The 22,836-nt window shown below is 38.5% G+C and overlaps 1 protein-coding gene across 1 annotated transcript in view; it reads left to right on the top strand.

Annotated features, from left to right (window-relative positions):
- FRMPD2 (FERM and PDZ domain containing 2) overlaps positions 1 to 22,836 on the top strand; it is a 53,558-nt gene that overhangs the window by 30,014 nt on the left and 708 nt on the right. Inside the window, exons 20-37 of the mRNA XM_067299601.1 lie at positions 168 to 342; positions 1,467 to 1,574; positions 1,690 to 1,806; positions 2,246 to 2,481; positions 5,435 to 5,539; positions 6,877 to 6,970; positions 7,454 to 7,539; positions 7,715 to 7,862; positions 8,958 to 9,172; positions 10,483 to 10,581; positions 11,787 to 12,151; positions 15,105 to 15,396; positions 16,315 to 16,473; positions 17,129 to 17,303; positions 18,466 to 18,676; positions 20,002 to 20,039; positions 21,409 to 21,495; positions 21,963 to 22,027. Of these exons, the coding sequence (XP_067155702.1) occupies positions 168 to 342; positions 1,467 to 1,574; positions 1,690 to 1,806; positions 2,246 to 2,481; positions 5,435 to 5,539; positions 6,877 to 6,970; positions 7,454 to 7,539; positions 7,715 to 7,862; positions 8,958 to 9,172; positions 10,483 to 10,581; positions 11,787 to 12,151; positions 15,105 to 15,396; positions 16,315 to 16,473; positions 17,129 to 17,303; positions 18,466 to 18,676; positions 20,002 to 20,039; positions 21,409 to 21,495; positions 21,963 to 22,027 (2,775 nt within the window). The remainder of the gene's footprint in view (positions 1 to 167; positions 343 to 1,466; positions 1,575 to 1,689; positions 1,807 to 2,245; positions 2,482 to 5,434; positions 5,540 to 6,876; positions 6,971 to 7,453; positions 7,540 to 7,714; positions 7,863 to 8,957; positions 9,173 to 10,482; positions 10,582 to 11,786; positions 12,152 to 15,104; positions 15,397 to 16,314; positions 16,474 to 17,128; positions 17,304 to 18,465; positions 18,677 to 20,001; positions 20,040 to 21,408; positions 21,496 to 21,962; positions 22,028 to 22,836) is intronic.

Raw genomic sequence — 22,836 nt, 5'->3', positions numbered from 1 at the left:
GAGGTGCTTACATTACACTGCTACTATGTTTTCTTGTTCTGTATATATTCTGTTCTATAGAAAGTAAATTTCCAAACACTTGTTCAAATTTCTGTCCTGAATTAAATTAATTCAGAAGTAATGGTAATGTTGAAAATAAGGACAAAATATATATTCAAATTTTAAAGTCCCAATTGTGCATATTACATGAATCTCGTCTCCCTTCACTCATCTGCATTTATTCTAGCTGTTTTGTTTCTGCAGCACCTGGATCACCAGTCATCCAAAGGGAACTTTTGCTAAGTGGTCTAGAAAGAGAAATCATTTGTGTCATCCTAAAACGCGACCCTAAGAATGGCTTTGGTAAGTAAGGACCGTGAATGTGATGTTTGTTGCTAGGACTGTCAGATCCTGGTGCTAACACTGATACTTGCTGATACAAGCTGAGCAAGACTGTATCTTTCACCTCATTTATTCTTCTTGTAGAATGAGACAACCAACCTTTGCAAAGGACTTAGTATTTCCAAGATTGAAAAGGACTGAGCACATAAATCAAGACCACAGTTTTTTTCAGAGGATTAAGTAAGGCCATAGATATCAAGTGGACTAAGTGTTAAGAGTAGAGTGAAAGGACCAAGGGTCTAGTTTTGCATCTGAAATATATACACAGTGATTTTATTTACCTTAGACCTTACATAGGGGGAGCTGGTGTTCTGCAAACCTTTCACATATTGCCCATGTGGGTGCAAAATGCATATGCAGCTTAACATGAATGTTTCCTGACTTTTGGATTCTTATCTGGGTAACATTTTTGTTATATAATACACTATCATACTGTATCCTCTTCTTGAGTACAGAGCGCTATCAAGTTCCGCTGCTGACCATTAACACAGTTAAACATCAAATTTCTAAATGGTAGAGATCTGAGTGGAAAGTCTTGATTTCAAACTCAACTATTCCACCAGTGAAAAGAATTTTTGCAATATGCAAAGTATTCTGAGATAGTATAGTGAAATTAAACTGCTTTTAGTTTTCTTAGATACCTCTTGCATAAGCATTACAATTCTCCATGGCCCACCTTGGGGGTCCTAGACCACATGATATAAAACAACGTTCTAACTTATCTAATGAGATTTTATACTGTGTTCCTCCTGTAGGTGTTATAGCAATTTCTAAGGTCCTCAGGTCCACACAGTTTACGCCTCTTGTAACAAAGCAGTTGGAATCTTCTGAAGTCCCAACTCAGGAAAGTATTCTTATTGAAAAATTATATTTAAATACCAGTCATCAGCATGCTTAAATTAAAGTGTGAGTTTAAAGCTCTCCCAAATCAGGACCTTGATGCCAGGTAAATCAGAGCTCCTCATTCCCCAGACCATGCATAAAATGTATGTCACTGGAATAAAATGCTTTTGTTCTCCTAAGGTTCATCTTTTTTAAAACTGCCTAGAGTGTCTCTGCCTTCTCATGCTATCTCGTTTTTGCAGGTTTTGTAATTGTTGGAGGAGAAAATGTAGGAAAATTAGACCTTGGTATCTTTATCGCTTCAATTATTCCTGGGGGACCTGCAGACAGAGCTGGAAATATCAAACCAGGTCACTGTCTTCAGTTTTTAATTAGAATTAAAATACTTTCATGGTTTAAAGTTAGCTATTTTGGGTTTATTTCCCTATTCTGATGTGTTTTGTCTTGTTTTTATCCTTTTTTAAGGGGGACGACTCATCTCTGTGAATAATATTAGTCTCGAGGGTGTTTCATTTAATACTGCAGTTAAAATTATACAGAATTCTCCTGATGAAGTGGAACTGATCATTTCTCAACCCAAAGGTATAAAGTCAAACGTCTTCGCTGACTGTGAAATACTAACAGTTAACTCTGGATACTGGTATTTATTAGGCATTGGGATGTAGTAGTACTTTCTTGCCACTCAGTGCCAGTTATAAAAAGCATAGGTTAGTAGTGAGAACAGGCAACTTCTAGTGGGCATCATGTGAGCTCTGTCCTACAGTCAGTGTGAAAAAATCTGATACATTATGGGCTTTATCCTGCACTGCTGAATACAATGGGAATTTTGGCATTGCTTTTTATGATAGAATTAGTTCTACAGTACAGCTCTTAATCACTGTTATTGTCACATTCCTCTGCAGTGATGAAGGAAATACATTTCTCCATACTTACAATAGCAGTGCTCACTTTTACAATAACTCATTTTACAGATCTCAGATTTTTCTTATTTATTTGCATTCAGCAATGTTTCATTTTGCAGACATTTATGAAGAAGGATTAAATGAAGAAAAGAGTCTATCAAGAGGGAACAGCACTAGTGGATCTGAGATCTCTTGTGTAGACAGTGGGAGAAGAAAGATTCAAGATTGTCATACTGCTCCCTCCAAAGAACAGGACATAAATATAGATGAACTTGAGAAGGCTCTTTCCTGGAATTTAGCACCAAAATCAGGCCCCAGGATTCCAGTTCTTTCAGTTGACAGTCTGGTTGTGGAGGTAACAGAGATCTTGATGCTGTTCAGTAACATTATGCTCAGCATGTGTCTTAACAACATGCTTGCTGTATTAAGAACAAAAAGTACAGGCATACCTCGGAGATATTGCGAGTTCAGTTCCAGACCACTGCAATAAAGCGAATGTCACCAGAAAGCGAGTCACACTAATTTTTTGGTTTCCCAGTGCATATAAAAGTTATGTTTACACTCTAGTCTATTGAGTGTGCAATAGCATTATGTCTAAAAAACAATGTACATACCTTAATTTAAAAATACCTTATTGCTAAAAATGCTAACCATCATCTGAGCCTTCAGTAAGTCATAATCTTTTTGCTGATGGAAGGTCTTGCGTCGATGTTGATGGCTGCTGACTGATCAGGGTGGTGGCTGCTGAAGGCTCGGGTAGCTGTGACAGTTTCTTAAAGTAAGACAGCAATGAAGTTTGCCGCATTGATTGACTCTTCCTTTCACGAAGGATTTCTCTGTAGCATGCGATGCTGTTTGATAGCATTTTACCCGCAACAGAACTTCTTTCAAAATTGGAGTCAGTTCTCTCAAACCCTGCCACTGCTTTATCAACTAACTTTATGTAATATTCTAAATCCTTTGTTGTCATTTCAACAACATTCACAGCATCTTCACCAGGAGTAGATTCCATCTCAAGAAACCACTTTCTTTGCTCATCCGTAAGAAGCAACTCCTCATCTGTTAAAGTTTTACCATGAGATTGCAGCAATTCAGTCACATCTTCAGGCTCCACTTCTAATTCTAGTTCTCTGGCCATTTCCACCACATCTGCAGTTACTTCCTCCACTGAAGTCTTGAACACCTCAAAGTCATCCATGAGGGTTGGAATCAACTTCTTCTAAACTCCTGTTAATGTTGATATTTTGACCTCCTCCCATGAATAACGAATGTTCTTAATGGCATCTAGAATGGTGAATCCTTTCCAGAAGGTTTTCAATTTACTTTGCCCAGATCCATCAGAGGAATCACTATCTATGGCAGCTATAGCCTTATGAAACGTATTTCTTAAATAATAAGACTTGAAAGTCGAAATTACTCCTTGATCCATGGGTTGCAGAATGGATGTTGTGTTAGCAGGCACAAAAACAACATTAATCTCGTTGTACATCTCTCCATCAGAGTTCTTGGGTGACCAGGTGCATTGTCAATGAGCAATAATATTTTGAAAGGGATCTTTTTTTCTGAGCAGTAGGTCTCAACAGTGGGCTTAAAATATTCAGTAAACCATGTTGTAAACAGATGTGCTGTCCTCCAGGCTTTGTTGTTCCATTTATAGAGCACAGGCGGAGTAGATTTAGCATAGTTCTTAAGGGCCCTAGGATTTTTGGAAGGGTAAATGAGCGTTGGCTTCAACTTAAAGTCACCAGCTGCATTAGCCCCTAACAAGAGAGTCAGCCTGTCCTTTGAAGCTTTGAAGCCAGGTATTGACTTCTCCTCTCTAGCTATGAAAGTCCTAGATGGCATCTCCTTCCAGTATAAGGCTGTTTCATCTATACTGAAAATCTGTTGTTTAGCGTAGACATTTTCATCAATTCTCTTAGCTAGATCTTCTGGATAACTTGCTGCAGCTTCTACATCAGCACTTGCTGCTTCACCTTGCACTTTTATGTTATGGAGATGGCTTCTTTCCTTAAACCTCATGAACCAACCTCTGCTAGCTTCCAACTTTTCTTCTGCAGCTTCCTCACCTCTCTCAGCCTTCATAGAATTGAAGAGAGCGAGGGCCTTGCTCTGGATGAGGCTTTGGTTTAAGGGAATGTTGTGGCTGGTTTGATCTTCTATCCAGACCACTAAAACTTTCTCCATATCAGCAAGAAGGCTGTTTCACTTTCTTATCATTCATGTGTTCATTGGAGTAGAACTTTGAATTTTCTTCAAGAACTTTTCCTTTGCATTCACAACTTGGCTAAATGTTCGGCGCAAGAGGCCGAGCTTTCAGCCTGTCTCAGCTTTCGACATGCCTTCCTCACTAAGCTTAAATATTTCTAGCTTTTGATTTAAAGTGAGAAACATGCAACTCTTCCTTTCACTTGAACACTTAGAGGCCATTGTAGGGTTATTAATTGCCCTAATTTCAATATTGTTGTGTCTCAGGGAATAGAGAGGCCCGAGGAGAGGGAGAGAGATGGGGGAATGGCCGGTCGGTGGAGCAGTCAGAACACACACAACATTTATTGATTAAGTTTGCCGTCTTATATGGGTGCAGTTCGTGGCGCCCCAAAACAATTACAAGAGTAACATCAAAGATCACTGATCACAGATCAACATAATAGATATAATAATAATGAAAAAGTTTGAAATAATGTGAGAATTACCAAAATGTGACACAGAGACATGAAGTGAGCACCTGCTGTTGGAAAAATGGAGCCAATAGGCTTGCTCGACGCAGGGTTGCCACAAATCTTCAATTTGTAAAAAATGCAATATCTGTGAAGCGCAATAAAGTGAAGTGCAATAAAACGAGGTATGGCTGTAACTGAGAAGGTAAAAGGAGGAAAGAAGGATGAAAACCTTGGAAGATGTTGCTTGTTAAATTAAATTTGAAATGTCAAAATGATACCCATGTCTAGAATGAGTCAAAATAGAAGGGAAACTGTTCCACAGGATGTTATTAAAAAATCTTCTCCCTTTTCCAATGGAGCTATAAAATTTTGATTATTTTCTTGCAAGCTCAAGGATCTCAACCAGTACATTTTGTGTCTGAGTCTCTACTATTAGATAGCCTCCCTATATACCCTCAGCTTATGCACATTGAGACAAATTAGATTTTGAGTAACACTACTGTAAGCTTGGAATAATGCCAGGGTACTACTGCCAATGGTGCTACTCCAGGCTTACACTGGCAGCAGGATCAAACCCTTTATATCTTCTCTTTTTTTTTTTCCACTGATGCTGTAGCCTCATTAGTGTTTATATTCTTGAGACAGGAAGCTGAATCCTCGCACTTACCATCTCCGGCTGAAACCAACTCAAATGATACCTATACTGTGGAGCTTGTCAAAGAAGATGGGACTTTTGGAATCAGTGTGACTGCAAGTGTTACTGTTAATCTTTCAATTTGTCCTTCAAACTGTTACATGACCAAGAAATGAATAGGAAAGTGTATATGTGTGCAACAAGGGTAGAAAAAAGGCCGTTAGCAAGAGCTGGTAGCATGGCATGTTTCAAAGCAGAGTCTTTGATTGATCGACAGAGTAAGGGTGAAGTAGTGGCTCTGCTCATTCCCCAGTTCTCACCAGCAGAGTTTTTTAAAGTGTGCTGGCATAAAGATCACAGCACTACATGCTCTTTTCACCCTGACTTAATTTGAGACCAAGACCTAGCACTGAAAGCAGGGTTTTGTCAGGGAGAGATATAGCCAGTGCCTCCAGAAAATGCAGTGATGCAAAGAAACCCCTCAGTCATGACTGGTTTGGCTGTTCCCACAGGGCTCCTGAAAGTCAAAGGTTGTGTCTCCCCTCCATGGCACAGGCTCAGGCACTGGCCCGCAGTCCCCACGCACAGGCTGGTTGTACAGCTTTGGCCTGTGCCAGCTAGCACAGTGCCGGGATAGCCCTGGCTGGGAACATTCTCAGCAGGCAGTGTAACACAAGTCACCCCATGCCGGGAGGAATAAGTTCAGCTGTATGGGCTCAAACTATACCATGCCTCTTACTCTGAAGGCCAGAGAAAGGGCTTGGGACAACTTTATTACTAATACAAGGAAATACCGTTCTCCTTACATTCAGAGGACCAGAGAAGGCCACATTTAAAGAATATTTCTCTGTTCTGGCTATGGAGGTTGAATCTATCCCTACAGGCTGAGGGGTCTTTTCAGACCTTGCTGAAATGGAGTGGGAAGCAACAACCATTTCAGTGCTTGCAGAAGAAATGGAGGGCTGTTTTGTCATCTGGAATTGCCCAAGGGATGTAGATGGACAGAATGATATTCTTAGGTTAGTCTGCAATTCCCCTGTGCTGAAGGTTCTTGAGTGGCTACATGAGTTCAGGTCCGTGCCCTATATATTGTTTGAAAGGCTAATAATTGCTGAATTCATATTGCGTATTTTAGAAGCTGGGCTAGAGGCTGATTTAAAGGGGTAATCATATCATTAAATTAGCATGGGGAAATACTTACGAACGTTTTTTAAATATGTTTATACAGCCATGTAGAAATGCGCTGTGTTTTACTGAGAAAATAAAACATGATTACTGCCTGGGGAAGACAGGATGTTAGAGTAACATCCTCTTTCAGTTTTTTCCTATATATATTTTTTAACTGTAATATCTAAAGCACTTGCCTGGCAATGCATACATAAGTTGCTTTGATTTTTATCACAGGAAGAATATGTGAAGTCTCCACTTTAAACTGTGGACATATGTTTTGCAGGGTGGAATTAACACTAGTGTGCGTCATGGTGGGATATATGTGAAGTCAATTATTCCCAGGGGACCAGCAGATAAGGATGGACGAATAAAGATAGGTAACATATTTGACAATAACACTTCGGGCTATAGAACTCAATGTTAGTGGGGAATGCTTGCCACTGGACAATGAAACATGTTTGGGATTGAAGGGCATACAACTCTGAAACATAAAATACACAGTCTTCATTCCTCAGCCTGCCACAGTAGGGTATTTAGATATCCCACTGGAAAAAGACAGGAATCTCCTACCAACATTGTACAGTTTCTCACTAGCTGCACATCAGGCTAGTGATGCTCAGATATCTACTTTCAGTATTGTTGTGATAACCAGATACCATCACTGCATTTATTCACAGAATACCTTGGTACGTTTTAAGTGCTAGGTATAGAATATTGTACACTAAGCAGTAATGGTTTTAGACAAAATAACATAATTTCACACATGCAAGTGTGAAGATCTAATGTATGTGGGTAGCTTCAGAGTTAAAACCCAATGAATTTGAACATCAATGCAATTTGCCTCATTTTTTTTGTTTCAGGTGATCGTCTGCTGGAAGTAGATGGAATCAGCCTCTGTGGTATCACACACAAGCAGGCTGTGGAAAGACTTAAGAAATCTGGCCAGGTTTGTATAATGGCAGAGCTGAATGAAATGACCAGTACAGTAAGGTGCACTCGGTATGAAGCACAGTAGCAGACCTGGACCAAAAGGAATCCCCCCCAGCTTTCTCCTAATGAAAACTAAAAAGATGTAGAACTCACTGTGCACTGTATAAATGGGACTTGTTTACCCTTTTCAGATTGCCAAGCTTGTTCTAGAAAGGGGACACCACCGATCGACACAGCTGTGCCTGACTGCTAAGGACAGAAAGGAGGACCAATGTGCAGTTGTTCCTGTGGCAACATCCTTCACAGATGGTACCAAGGACTACTCCTTTGTGACAGATGGTGAGAGATAAAAAAGGGACTCTGAGTGACTTTCTCTGACTGTACTTCTTACAATGTGCAAGAAAGCAATGAATGAAACTAATTCCATGAAATTTCCGTGGGTTGGAAGGAAAACTGCATACTGAACAAATACAAGACAATGTGTAGTACTAACGGCATCATCAAAAATTAATTCTGAACAAAATATTTCTGAAGTGCATACAATTACAGTTGCTAGATATAGCTGATTCAGAGATCACTCCCACTGAATTTATCCTAAGCATAAATACTATACCTCTCAGCCCTGACGAGATGGGGCTGGCAGGGGGAGTCTCTTTCTCTGCTCTCATAGCACTCTCATGCAGGAAGCAGTTAGGTTGTTGATGCTGGTTAGCTGGCTAGTGCAGCTGCTGGTGCTGTGCAAAAGATGCGGCTAGGGTGAATTGCTGCCCCATAGCCAGGACTGGGGAGTGCTATCTCTTCATTTTCTTAAAGGCGTTCAGTGATTCAGACATCATTTCCATTGAATTTATCCAACAAATAAATGCTCTATCTCTTAGTGTCTGGCTGGCCCATAATCTCTCATCTGCCTCACCCCTTCCTATGAGAAAGCTGCTGCTCTTCACTGTCCCTAGCATAACAGAGCTCAGCTCCAAGGACAGTATCTGGGAAAGGGCTGGTCCCTTGATCTGGTCTGAAAAAAACAGTGGCTTTAATTCTAGCTTATGCTGGTTTGTGCAGAACCTGAATTAACATCAGGCTGCTACAGAATACAGAGACCTATCAAATATATACAGGGGAAATTCTGAAAAGGATAGTATTTGAACCTTTTTATGTCAGTACAGAATGCTTCTTCCCTTATGGGCTTGTGCCAGACGGTATAAAGCCTGTGAACACATGGTGGAATAGAATCCATTTCACACCATTCTGCCTATGTGAATTCTAGGGCTCCCACAAGTTAAAGGAACACTAAAACTTTATTTTATTGTTAGTATCAGTAGATCTACCTCTGCAGTACACAGGGAAAGGGTCTGCTGAGGGTATAATTTACATCACCACTTTAAGGTGTACATATGCCATACAGCCCACTCTTTTTTCAATCCCTGCTTTGAACAGATAATACATTTGAAGTCAAATTGACAAAGAATTCTGGAGGTCTTGGCTTCAGTTTTCTGCAAATGGAAAGAGACACCTGTGAACACCTTGGAGGAGCTATCGTCAGGATCAAAAGACTGTTTCCAGGGCAGCCAGCTGAAGAGAATGGAGAAATTGAAGTTGGAGACATCATTTTAGCTGTGAACGGGAAACCCATTCAAGGACTCTTGTATCAGGTACCAGGCAGTACTATCAAAAGGCTTCCTGCTGGGTAGCATATTAGTTAAGTTTAAATGCAGTTTCATCCCATTGTCTTTATAAGCACCAGTGGGGGTCAGAACTTGCTTATAATGAGTTTGATTTTTATGTAGGATTCCTCTGTAGAATTCTTATGTAGAATTTCCTTCTTAACAGAATTCTTACAGAGAATTTCTTTCATTATTTAATTTCCAGCTTTTCACTAGTGATGCACAAAATCTATTGGTAGACTAGCACACCAGTAGTTGATTAGTTGGAATCTTTGTTGCTCTTACACATAATTAAAACATTTTTCCCTGTGATCATGTGTGCTCTGTAATGTCATGCTAAATACCATGCCCCAGAATCTAATTTCCACCAGGTAAGGTAAATGTAGAGTAACTTCTTTTGCTGGAATGAGTCATTCTATATTTACCCTAAGATAACAAATCCAAAACTAGCCCTTTTTACCATTTATTTTTCCATCATAATCTTTTCCTCATATGAAAGTTCCTAAGAGAGAGTGCCGTATACGAATATGCATTGAATAGGTATGATTGTTAGTGAACAGGAATGATGAAAACATCATGCACTTTTCCTACTGAAAGGCCATTTGTGTTGTTAAATGACTAGGGCAAAAGACAAGGTGCTGTGAACCTTAGACAGCCTGGAGGGCTGCAGTCATATGCCCTATTCCTCTCCTGCCTTGGAGAAGAAGTCTGTCCTTGCCAGCACCATTTCCTCTCTGTTGTACTGCCTTTTTATTCAGTTTGTGCAGAAGGACACATACGATGCTTTTGCCTATAGGACTTCTTTCTTCTAGATTAAATGTTTCATCTATCACTACAGCTGAAAGCCAAATGTCACTGAATAAACGTTACTTTCAGGAGGGGCTTTGAGAAAGACTCCCTTTGGTTAAGTCAATATGGCAGTCTGTGGAGCTATGCTGATATAACTGGCTAAAGATCTGTCTCTGTCATATGCAATTTGAATGTGTTTGAAAATTCTGATTTTCTTCAAGAAAAGAAAAAGATTATTATAAAACTGGATGTGTATTGTTGGAACACAAGTTTGTAAACAGGACTGATTTTACCTTAGATACACATCCACATAAATATTATGACTCGCTTAGATACAATAACCATACAGTAGTGAATTTTGGCTCGCAGATACTGCTGAGAGGCACAAATGCTAGGAATTTAGCATTCACATAAAAATTGTCCCCATCCCAGTGAGTAAGAAGGCATATACTATAGATTGGGATCAAATGCATTCTACAAGAACTCTAATATTTCTTCTCCCTGCTTAGGATGTCCTCCACTTGTTGAGAGGGGCTCCTCCAGAAGTCACACTTCTTCTCTGCAGACCACCAAAAGGTGTTCTTCCAGAAATAGAGCCGAGTGCCCTGGTAAGACAAAGCTTCTATCCTGAACTTGCTTCTGTAAACCTGGAAAACTACTACTACTACATTTGCTAGCCAGCCTTGAAGAAGACAACGTTCCCTTTTCTCCAAGGCACTCTATTATATTCCTTTCCCCACCCAGCTGCAACTTCATCTCTGGAGTTCAATTGCTACTTCCTTAGCAACCACAGTAATAGGAAAGTGACAGATATGAAACACTGTGTATCCCAGTGCTTCAGCTTTTGAATTGCAGTACTGTCATTGGGGTGAAGCAGCATGTATCCAAGCAGATCTTCAAGTGATGCTGCTGAAATGCTCTACTGGATCTTAGACCAGATACTCCAGATACTCTCAGCTGCAGCTCTTCATGTTGTAACCTGCATGTTTGAGGAAGCTATGTGGGAGGGAAATAAAGAACTTTTCCTTTCCAGGTTTCCTCTTAATGAACTTAACTAAGTGAAATAATAGTTTCAACTGGTTATTTAGCTTGTTATTGATAATTAGCAGAGTCAGCAGAAAAACTAGAAACTGTGGAGGCTGTAGAGAATAAAACATGTCCTTCTATGGTTTTGATTACAAAAGTGATATTAGGTAGACTAGCCATTATTATTCCTGCTTCCTGAATACAACTCATGGACACATGCACAAGGACTCCTGTCATGAACATCTTGCTCCATGCAGGATGGCCCGCATGTGGTTCCTGTCCCACCAGACTTCATAAGTGCAGTCCATGGGCAGACGGAAATAATTGTCAGGACGATTTCCAGAGAATAAAACTGGCTTCTGTTGCTCTCCTACAATGTGCCAGATACTATTTAGGTGGCTTGTTTGATTTCTATGGTCAGTTACACAGGAATTTAGAAGCCACTTCTACATACTGAAGAGAGTATAGACACAAAGTTGAGGCATAGTATGAAAAGAAATGAAAAGGAGTCTCTGCTATTGAAGAATTCACTAAGAAAAAAGTGAATTTGAGTGGTAGTTCCCTGGTTGGAATTCCTGAAGAACGAGGAAGATGATCATAAAGGCAAAACAGTTATTTACTGAGCCAGTACCTCCCTCTATTTCTTCCTCACTTCCAGCAACTGTTTGATTTTTTCATATTAAGGTGCCTGTTGATATCTTCTTTTGTTCTTAAAGGAAGGAAGATGGGAAAGAATGAGTTCCTAAAAAAAAAAGGAATTATACTAACCCTTCTATTATTTTGATAGACTCCAGCACCATCTCCAATTAAGGAATTTGTGGCAGGAATACCAGCCAGTCCAGAGATAGGAAATAGTTTGGATCAATCTACTAGTGATGGAGGTAGCACCTCTCCAGAACTGGAAAACTGTCTGGATTCTCCAGTGGCAGCAGATTTCAGTGAGCCACCTGAAAAGGACAGCTCAACTAATGAAGAGCAAGAAGCAGAGACTCAAGAGAAGCCCATACAGACACTTACGCCTCCCAGGGAAAGTTGCTATAAACACCTTTGGAAGTTTCATCAAGAAGCTGTCAGTTCTGAAATGTTTCAGTCCCTAGAGGAAGAAATGAGGCAGAACTGCTGCTCACCATGTGAATTTGGATGGGCCAAAAGGTAAGAAATACTGAAATCTGCTCTGCAGTCTTTCCTTTGGCTCTCAGACTTCTGAAGTGAATTGCTAAGGTTTAAATACAGAACTATCTGTTTCTAACCACTCCTAATTACTGAACATTTTGATTTACCAACCTTTTCTGACTAACCTAATCTGCTGTCTCTATTTACTCTCATCTTCTTATTGGAACTGTGCGTAAGTCTGCATTAAAAGACAGTTGTATGAATGCTGCACTACTGTAAGCAACTTTACTGTTCACCTGAATCTGGCTGCAGTCTGAAATCAGCAGAAAGACTCATGTTGACTTTAATAGGCATCAAAACTTTTCCTACTTATTGTATGATCTTTTAATTTCAAAATTTTCAAACAAAAAAAAAAATCGGAAGACAAGCTGTGATCAAGGAGGAAAAAAAATTTCTGGCCTTCTGAATCCAGTAGAAGCCTTGAGCCAGACAAATTATACAATAAAATACATTACAGAGACTCAGCCTCCTTTTACATTCTGTTGAATATACCAGACACTGGACAACAGAAGACCCACCCATTCCACTTTAATGATCCTTCCCAGTGCAAAAGACTTTATGTTATCAGAACAGAAAGGGCTGATGGAGAGACAAGGTAAAGGTCTTCCTTTAGGAAGGGCCAATTTCACTTATAGCTCTAGTAATTTTCTCTAGAAACTTATTTCACTTATTTTCACGTAGTCACTTGAAATCCCTTTGTGACTCTTGACATTCACCAAGCACAAGAACCAGCTAGTCGCGGATTCCAGTCTCTGGGGAGTCACAGCACTAGGTGATGGCAAATTAAGTGGGAGCATAACTGCAATCCATACTTTTAGTTCCTCTTACTCATGAGTGAAGATGCTGCTTCCATATGTGCTTCTCTACTGCTGAGATTAAAACCAGCAGAAATATGTCTATAGCAAACATACTTGCCAAGAGATACAGTTTCATCAAAACTAAGTTTCTTGTGGGAAAATATCAGTTCCAAGAAAAATTTTGGATTCTTCCCAAGAAGGAAGTTCTGAAATAAATGTTTTTGTTTGGCATATTCTCAGTATAATTTAATTTCAGCTTTTGCACTTTCAAAAGGCAGCCAGAGCAGTTTAACAAAATATTCATTTGAAATAGTATTTTAGATGTCATCTCATCTTAAATGATCCTTCTGGCTAAAATAGATAAATAAATAAAAGCAGAAGGAAATAGGCATTAATCAAAGAGAATTATCCCTTTTTTTTCCCTTCAAATGGCTCAAAACTTCTCATGCAAAGGTAGAAATCTTCTGATATGAATTTTGAAAATTTTCTACTCAGTTTTTCACATGCAAAATCCTGTTCACTGTTCTGCTCATTGCCACCAAAAAGAACCTTCAAAAAATGTTTTGAAAAATGTTACCCCATAGTTTTGCCCAGGGAAGTCCAGGTGCAGGGGGCACCAGATACAGACTCCAAAAGACACACTTGACCAGGTCCATGGAGCTTTTGTATGGGCCCGCAGGACCAAGACTCGTATTTCCTCTGGTGATGCAGAAATGGGCTAGAAGCTGCCATCTGTGCTATGATTAAGCCACTGTTTGGCTCATTGCCTTGAGCTAGTGTAGGTCTGCCAAACACCTTTCATACCCTTGAAGGTTGATCAGCACTTCACTGGCATGTGACTGTTTCTGTGACATCCTCACTAACTGAGGTCCACTGAACTGGTCTTTTAATTCCCTTGTCTTCTAAAGAAAAGAATAGACTGCATTTGCTGTTATCCTTAAACATTTCATTTAACCATCCCCATCCTCTTCCAGAGTATTGTAAGTATCTGTTGTCCTGCTTAGCAATATTTCAATTAAGATTGATATGAAGCAAACAGACACTTTTCAGTAAAAATATGTTTCAAACATTTCTATTAGCTTTAAAGGTAAGTTTAATGGCTATAATAATATCAATTAACTAAAGACAACAGTCAAAACATAGCATTAAACAGAACACATACGATTACACGGTCTGGACTTGAACCTCAAAAATGCTGAACACTGTCTCCAGTATAGCCAAATAAGTAAAATAATAATTTTACTGTAAGTAAGTGAACAAATCCGTTGATTTCAGTAGGACAACTCTTATGCTTCAAGTCAAGCATATAATTTCATGCTTTGCTGGCCTAGCATCAAAGTACCAACTGCTTCTCTATATGCTCTTACTACTTTGTTAACTTTATTAACTTTACTATAATGTGAAAACTGAAATCATAATTATGCAGATAAGTATACTATAAAGGCAGGCCTATGTACACAGAAGTCAGCATCTATGAAAACTGGGAAGCTAGAATTAGGATCCCCTAAACAAGTGGCCCAGATTTCTAGAAAACTGAATTCCAGCAGTTCCCATCCAGGACCAATATACCTTGCCATTATGGAGTGCATCTGGTCTTTGTATTTGGAGTTTAATTTTTTTTCAAAAGGAATATAAAGAGAAGGGTAGAATAAAAGCAGCCTTCCAAGGGAATTTAGGACTTGAAATATAAAATGATTCCTGTCTCTTCACAGCATACATTTTGTGGTCTGTGCTCTAGTTACCATGGAAAGAAAGACAGCAGCCAGGAATGTGTCTGGTTTCCCTTTTTCAAGAAGAAAAAGGCAATTATGAAAACTGAACAGCAGTCTAAGAATTGTCCAGTTATTCTTTTCAAATAACAACAAAGTACTAATGCCTTAAAAAAAGTATGCAAGATTTTGCAAAGACTGTTTTCAAATTCTGAAATCTTTTTATCTTTTTACTAGCATTGCAAAATATTGATTACTTTTTTATTTGTTTTATAGTAACACTGAGAGGACTCAGTCAGCAACTTAATACTGTAACTATTGCTTCAGTTAAAATTAAAGGTAGTGCATAAGCAGTAGAGATTTCAGCAGGCAGGCAGTAAAGCATATGGAAGGAAAGCCCAGCCCTGCAATCTTTTTATTTTGCAGCCCTGTATTTAAGAAGAGTGATGATGACCCATCCAAAACAAATCGCATGCCTGAAATTCTCTCTCTAACCCCTACTGATGAAGAGTATCTCACCATCAGCTCAACATCTGTGACCTCACTTTCACGGGGAGGAAGCTCTGAGACACTGTCCTCAATCATGGCCACCCCGCAACCATGTGGCCTTTTCTCATCATCCCTACGTGCCAGAATGCCATGTGACAGTGACAATGAATGGGAAGATTTGGAGGAACAGGAGGAAGAGGAGAAGGCAGAAAAGAAGGATTGCTCCAGGGTATGTGGATAGGCACCAGATTATTAACAGGTAGACCATGACAGGGGAGAAGAAACAACCCAAGTGTGGCAGTTCTTAGAAGCATTAATTATAACCCATTAACTATATAATTTCTGCATGGCTTTTCTTACGTTCCTGAAAAGTCCAGACCTGTAAGTAAAGCAGACCTTTCTCTATGCCCGACTCTCCAGAACTCTTTACTATTTCCCTTAAAGTCACCTCCCTTTGGAGCTCGGGCCATCTTGCTATTTCTTCAACTTTCCAGCATTCTGCAGTCTTATTTCCAGTATATATAGGCCCAAACCCCATACTGTTCTCTAGTAACCTCTGAAATTAATTGAAGTCAGCTACTTTTTTTTTCATGTTTTAAACCCATGTGCAAAATCACTCTGTTATGATACTATTGTAGTGTCCTGATAAGAAACTATGATCCCTGTACTAATTACTATTCAAAATATAGGGCTCAGTCCTGCCAAAAGCTGAACATTTTCCATTCCTGCTGCACTAATGAGATCTGAATTCCTACTAATTTGGGAGCACTGAGGGCAAAATTTATGTCCTGACCACTTCCTCCAGCAGAAGAACAGTAGCAATAACAACACTTTTATTGTAACACTTGTCAGCCTAGAAGACCCCAAGACTTTCTCTATCCATTTTAAATGCTAAAATTCCACTCCCAGATGGCATTCTGTGCGCTGTTAGGCCCTATTAATCAATCACCTTGAAGCTCCACTAGGTATAAGGAAGTAAAATGAATTCAGGAATTACTGCAGTAAAAAATCAGAGAGATCCTTACATATGCTGCTTATTTGTACCATATGAAGATCTGATTCCAATTTGCACATAAAACATAATGGAAGATGCTAATAAAGCAACAGAAAAGCCTACATCAAACACATCTTGTGCTTCGCTTAATAGGAAAGGGAGATCTTTGTGACTCTGAGAAGGTCAGAGAACAATGGTTATGGATTCTCCGTGGTTTTCAACAAACTAGACAACTGCCTGTACGTTGATGAGATCTTGAATGAGCCTGCCCTGTCTAATGGAAGACTGAGAAGAGGAGACAGAATCATTATGGTACTGTAATCCTTTGAATTTAAAAGGAGGAAAAAATATTTGCAGATCAATGCCATTTGGCTTAGGTATTTTTATTTTTATCATTGTAGGATCTAGCTTATCACATGCTTATGCATGCAAGTGCAAATGAATCAAATAATATCATTCTGCTGACTTCAGTGGGACAAATTTCAGATTGAATAGCTTGTATGCCTAGGCAAATAACATGGATCTAGCAGTAATGCAAGACAACTGACACAGTAAATGATTTCCCATTTAAATGAAGTAAGCCAAATTAATGTAATAAGAAAGGTGACCTACAAAGGATGCAGGAATTATGTCCTTTGTAACATACGAACAAAGCCTGTTTTAAGCTTCATCTTCAATTTGTTTCATCAAGATTTGTCTTCCTTGTTTTTTGCTATGGGATTTTGAGATTCAAGAAAAAAGGTATACTTTTATGCAAACTGTGCATTCAGGAAAACAAAAATTCAAAAAAGAAATCTTACTGCACTCTTAACTGTTGCATTCACTGACATTAAGTGCCATAGCAAAGTAGTCACATGAAAGTGAAAACTACTTTAAGTTCACATGTATATTTTTGCAGAGGATGTTGGGGAGAAGTATATGATGGTCAGTGAGATCTTTGACATGACTTTAACGGTTTGCCATTTAGGTGAATGGAGTTGATGTCACACCATTACCACGCAATGAAGCCCTGACTTTACTGCACAGCTCTCCTCCTGATCTTCATCTTGTGGTTGGCCGTGCTGACAGTGATCCTTGTCCCTCCATTAGGCCAGATGAGATTCCTGAAATCACTCTTACAAAAGGTGCCAATGGACAGCTAGGTGTGTGTGGTAAAGATTATGCATAGTTTTTTGGACAGGGATTGTATTGGTGGTAAGATAATCATAAGCAACTGTGGCCTTGGACCAGTATGGTCCTGACAGACCTTGACACTTTTATGCTGTCCTCCTTCACCATGACCCATGAATAGAGAGCTTTATTTTGGGCAGGGTCTTAAAAGGAAGGCTATTATTGCTTATTAGATCAATGAAGGTAACTGGAAAAATCATTTTTTGTATTATCACCCTATGAGCTGAAATTTATGGCAGATCTCCAGTCTCATATTTTCATGATACTAAAATACAGATAATTAGTTGTCCGAAGTTGTTTGTAGATAGGTGATCATGTCTACTATTTGCTGAGATACATAAAGATGTACTAGATAAAAAAGGACAAAGTTTGAGAAGGATAAGCCACTGGTTAGGGCAATAGTCTGGGATTCAAACAACCTCTGCTTAAATCCCTGATTCACCACAGACAAACTGAGTTTGTCACTGAAGATATGTCTACATTGTGCAATAGAGGCCATGTGAGAAGTCCCCACAGTATGAATATCTTTGTATTTCTACACAATGCAGCAAGTACTGCGCACAGATAAAACTGTAGACCCAGGAAATAGTGTAGCTGTATTTGCTCAGGTACAGCAACCTGTTTCCATTTCAGACACTAGCTTGCTTGGAGATAGCTCAAGTATCATTGTACAATACTGTTTCGTGCAGTATAGATATCTCCTTAGTTTTCCTGTGCCTCAGTTCCCTATTTGAACAATGGGATTAATATTGTTTCTCTACATCACAGCTGACTGAGGAGAAATACTCTAAAGGTTACACAGCACTTAGATACTGTGGTAATGAGGGAGGTACTGCCAAGCAAATAAGAGTTCTTTTCAAATGGCTGTTCAACAGCAAGTGAAATAAAGCGCTATGGAATAGCTGAAATGTTCAGATGGACAGTACTGTTTCAGTTTTTTCCATGTTTTTAACACCTAATTGCATTTCACTCTCCCAGCCACAGCTCTAATACATGGACCAAGACTGTTTATAATGTTGGTGCCTTGTTCAGCCTATCTTTCAATGACCCACGTCTGTTCCATTAGACTATATCTCACTGACAGTGAAATTCAGAACACACTACTGCAAAGATGTTTTGTCTGCACTACTCTAGGCTTGAAGCTGACAGGAGGAGCTGGAAGCAAGTTGCAAGGTATTTATGTGCTAGAGATAGTGCCTGGCTCTCCTGCCAGTGTGGAAGGTAGTCTCCAGCCCCAAGATCAGATTCTGTACATCTGTGGACTGTGGACTGAGGGCATCAGCCTGGATGATGCTGTGAGAGTGTGTGAAGCTGCCACCCAGAGTGTCCGAATCAAAGCAACAAGGTAAATCTGATCTTGGGGCCTTTTAGAAAGGAAAGCGGTAAGGGTAAAAAAAAAAAAAAGTAACTTTATGTTTAGGGTAGAATCAGAGCATAGTCAATCTCAGTCCTAACTGTAAAACAGATCTCTAACTTTTATATCAACAAGTCAAACAAGAAAAACAAGACACGCAACAAGAAAAATGCTGTACTTCAAAGCTCTTAAGGTTGTGACCTGATGGGTAGCATCCATAAGATATCTTAACTCCCTGTAATTACAGCTAACACAGAAGGATATGGGTATGGGTGCACTCATATAGCACGAGTAAGTACAGTCAAGCTTCATCCTTCATCATCCAAACACAAGTGTGGATCCTTTAACTGCAAGGCAGGCCACCATTTTCAGATATCCTGTTCCCTAGGAGTGGGAAATCCTCTGCTTTGTATTTCTCTAGTTCCAAACACCTCCATATGTTTTTAGATTCACAATTATAGGCAAGCAACCACCTCTCTCTGGAAACTCTGAGTTATTTCCAACAGCCAAACGTTTTAGAAAGGTGTTGAAATGCAGCATTTCATCTGCAGCATGTTACACAAAGTTCATCCCAGGGCTGATCAATATCTGCAATTAAGGATTTCCCTCATCAGGTCTTGACTGCACTTTAGATTTATTTTGTTTCACAGTCTGATAGAGTATCAGCAGAGGTTCTGGACTGATACACGGAAATAGCTTCTGCAGATCTTAGATGCCAAATAGTAATGTAAAAGCATGCAAATGGCTAAATTACATAACCATAGTTAGTGATAGTGTGTCTGTCACAGCAAGCTTAAAGTAGTTCAACAAACTTTTATCAATGTTTTATTAACTACTTGCACTGTGGCAGCAGCTGGAAGTACTGCAGCCTCATTATGCTTATTGCTGTATAAGCACTTAATAGACAACAGACCCCGATCTTAAGAATTTGCAATCTAAGGAGACAAACAGAAAAAGGGTAATTGTAAGGAAAATGTAAGGAAATGTAAATGTAAGGAAATTACAAATTCTCATTTCCACTTAATAGAGGGGAAACTGAAGCTGAATTCAACAAAATATACCACAAAGTAGTTTTGTACTGGGACAGATGGTATAAAATGTTCTTTCTTCTCAAACCCATTTAATTAAAATGTTTTATTGGCGGTAAAAATAGATAAATATTTCATATATTGATATAAATGCTCTTTAAAAAAAACACAATTAAGAATAACAAAATAATCAAAGTACAACCATACTTTTTAAAAGTAGTTTTCATATGTGCTTTACAAAGCATGCAGGTCTTAATGGTCCAAATATTTCACTTTTTGTACCCCCAGAAATGGCAATCCAGTGGTTCCTATAAAGCAGGAAAATAGTAAGTAAGGCTAATATTTTTGTTCTTGAGTTCAGAACGTGCTTCTCATTTTGGAAATAAACACAAGGTATTGATTCATTACATTAAAAAAATTACTAACAGACTGCAACTTGGCACTTGGTATATCTATTGTACTAAAGGTGTGAAGAAAATTAGCTAGATCTTTACAGACAAAAAATGTAGAGGTCTCTAAAAAAATCATTTACTTAATTTCACCCCTATTTGCATCTTTCATAGTTCCTTTTTTTTTTAATTTGCTGTTATTAAATGGGAGTTTTATGTGGGCATATTTTCATGGCCTGTTTTGATTAAAACTAATCTGTAAGGGTTTTTTTTCAGTATTTTTGAGTCACACTTTAGTATGACACAACTACTTGATCATCTAGACCAAATTTTTAAACTGGTGTCAACACATCTATAGAAAATCACAGGCAGTACCAATATCTCTTAATTAAAATAACAACATTCCTATCAATACTTGTCGTAAGTATATATGCATATATACACACACATATACATACACTTATATACACACTTATATACTTATAGACTATATACTATATACTTACGTACTACATACTATATATATACTTATATAAGTGTATATATGTTTAAGTATATATATATAAATATATATATTCCTCAAGACCCTTCCAAAACAGGTTACCAGGTACCATCCACCTCTGATACAAATTTATTAACAGTACAGTGGTGCAGTTCCCTGCCTCCCTTTCTCTTTTATAATAAAGAATTCTTGCCTTTGTGAAGTACTTTTAAAATCTATAGTAGTTTGTGTTTGGTGCTCTGTTTGCTATTATCTCTGATAGATTTATCTATAAATCTGTAAAAATTTCCTATTAAGGAGGCACGCTTTCATTTTGTATATCCTCTTAGTTACAAAAATGTAAACTAAAATTGCAGCTATAACATGCAGGGGGTTTTTTTATACTAACTATGGAATGCTCATTGTTTTCTATAATTCATGGATTAAAAGTACTTTGTGGAAGACAACTAACATTACCAAAAAAATGATAAAGCAAAACTCAAAACTGAAAAATCAAAAAAAGCACTTCTCACACAACCAGCCCTGTGGACACTAATATACCCTGTTTCTTCCCCTACTTGATCAGTGCCACATGTCTAGAAGGACTCAGTCTGGCTTTTGATGTTGTCACAATTTTAAAAAACACCAGTGACTGAGATGCAAATAGCTGCAGTTTATGAAAGAATTATTTATATCGCTGTGCAAATAGGGAAACTTAATCATGCAATAGTAAGTGTCTCATAGTGTAGTAACTGCTTCATACAGTGTCAATGTTGGATATGAGTTGAGAATACAGGACAAACAAACCTAAATATATGTTTTTAGGGCCACCTGCTGAGACAGAGAAAGCCAGTGTATCTCTCTCAAATGAAAACCTGAATCCACAAGAACAGCATCTACCCCATCAACACGGTAAGGAGCTTATTTTGCATTTTTCAACTAGAATCTGTAAAATTTTGTGCCATCTCTTCAAAAGAAAATAAAGTCTGTAGGTGGTACTGGCAGTACATGGAAAAGATTAATTATTAGTAAGCAAAACTGCCTCCCTTGATGTATCACAGAACATTCATATGTTACCTGTTGTCCAGCTGGTGTCTTTGATCCTGTAACATGCAGCTTTTAAAGCTCATTTTGGAAACTGCTCTCTGGGAAGTAAAAAGCTCTGCAGAGATACCAAGCAGAAAGCTCAGCTCACACTCTCACAGTTCAGGAGTGTAACAGGCTAAACAACATGTATGAACCCACAGGAAGTTTCTTCCGTTCTTTTACATGTCGAATATGAAATGTTTTATTATGTCTCTAAATACTATGATTGAGTGCTATACTATAAAACATTTTTCCAGTACAACTGTGTAAAAACTGTTGCTGCTTTTTCACAGAGAAACGTTTGGAGGAAGCAAATTGTGGTGCTGAGCAAAACACTTCCAATTCCCCAGAGCATAAAGTAAGTGACAATCTAATCAAGTGTGAGATGATCCATCAACTAAAGAGATTTAGATGGAGTGCGATTTTTCAATTGTAGTTTTTAATGTATTAATTAGTATTAGTAGTAAATGTTTTAGTAGTATTAAATGTATTTCCTTCATTTTTGGAAGTGCGGACAAAATGCATTTGGGAGGCATCTTGTGAAGTTTGGAATTGGCTCTGCATTCACTGACTAGAATGCGCTGAGCACTTTTGGGGTCAGACCCTCCTACTGCTGTTTTCAATGTATAATATCACTATCTTACCAGCTTGGTAATATAAACAAGACTCATATGACCTAACCCCTCCATTAGGTGTTAATGTTCCTCTTAGTAGCTTACAAAATCAAACCCTAACTTAGAAAGAAAGTAGCACAGAAAACATAAAGCATAAGACAAAATGGCACAGCATGGGATTCTAGGAAAAGTAAGTGTAATTGTAATTATGACATTTTTACAACAAAGTCAAAACAATCCTTGAAATCTGTGATTTATGTTTCATTACAAAATTCTCAGATGGGACATTTGAAGAAAGGGTAAAATCATTCCAAAACTTTGGAGTATTACACAATGTTGACAAAAACCAAAATGGTTTGAATTTACAGTTATTGATGAGTGATGGCATTTTAGAAAGGATGGATTCCTAAAATACACAGTAATATTCTTCAAAAAAAGCAGCTCTCACACTCAACATACAACAATTCAAGTTTCTTACAAGTGCAAAAATTACTTTCAGTTGTGCAAATATGTGGAAAAGAACATTACATGGAATTGAAATTGCCCATTTTGG

This window comes from Apteryx mantelli, chromosome 7 (genome assembly GCF_036417845.1).
Source record: "Apteryx mantelli isolate bAptMan1 chromosome 7, bAptMan1.hap1, whole genome shotgun sequence".
In the NCBI taxonomy this organism is placed as follows: Eukaryota; Metazoa; Chordata; class Aves; order Apterygiformes; family Apterygidae; genus Apteryx; species Apteryx mantelli.
This window is presented reverse-complemented; position numbering and strand designations above follow the sequence as displayed.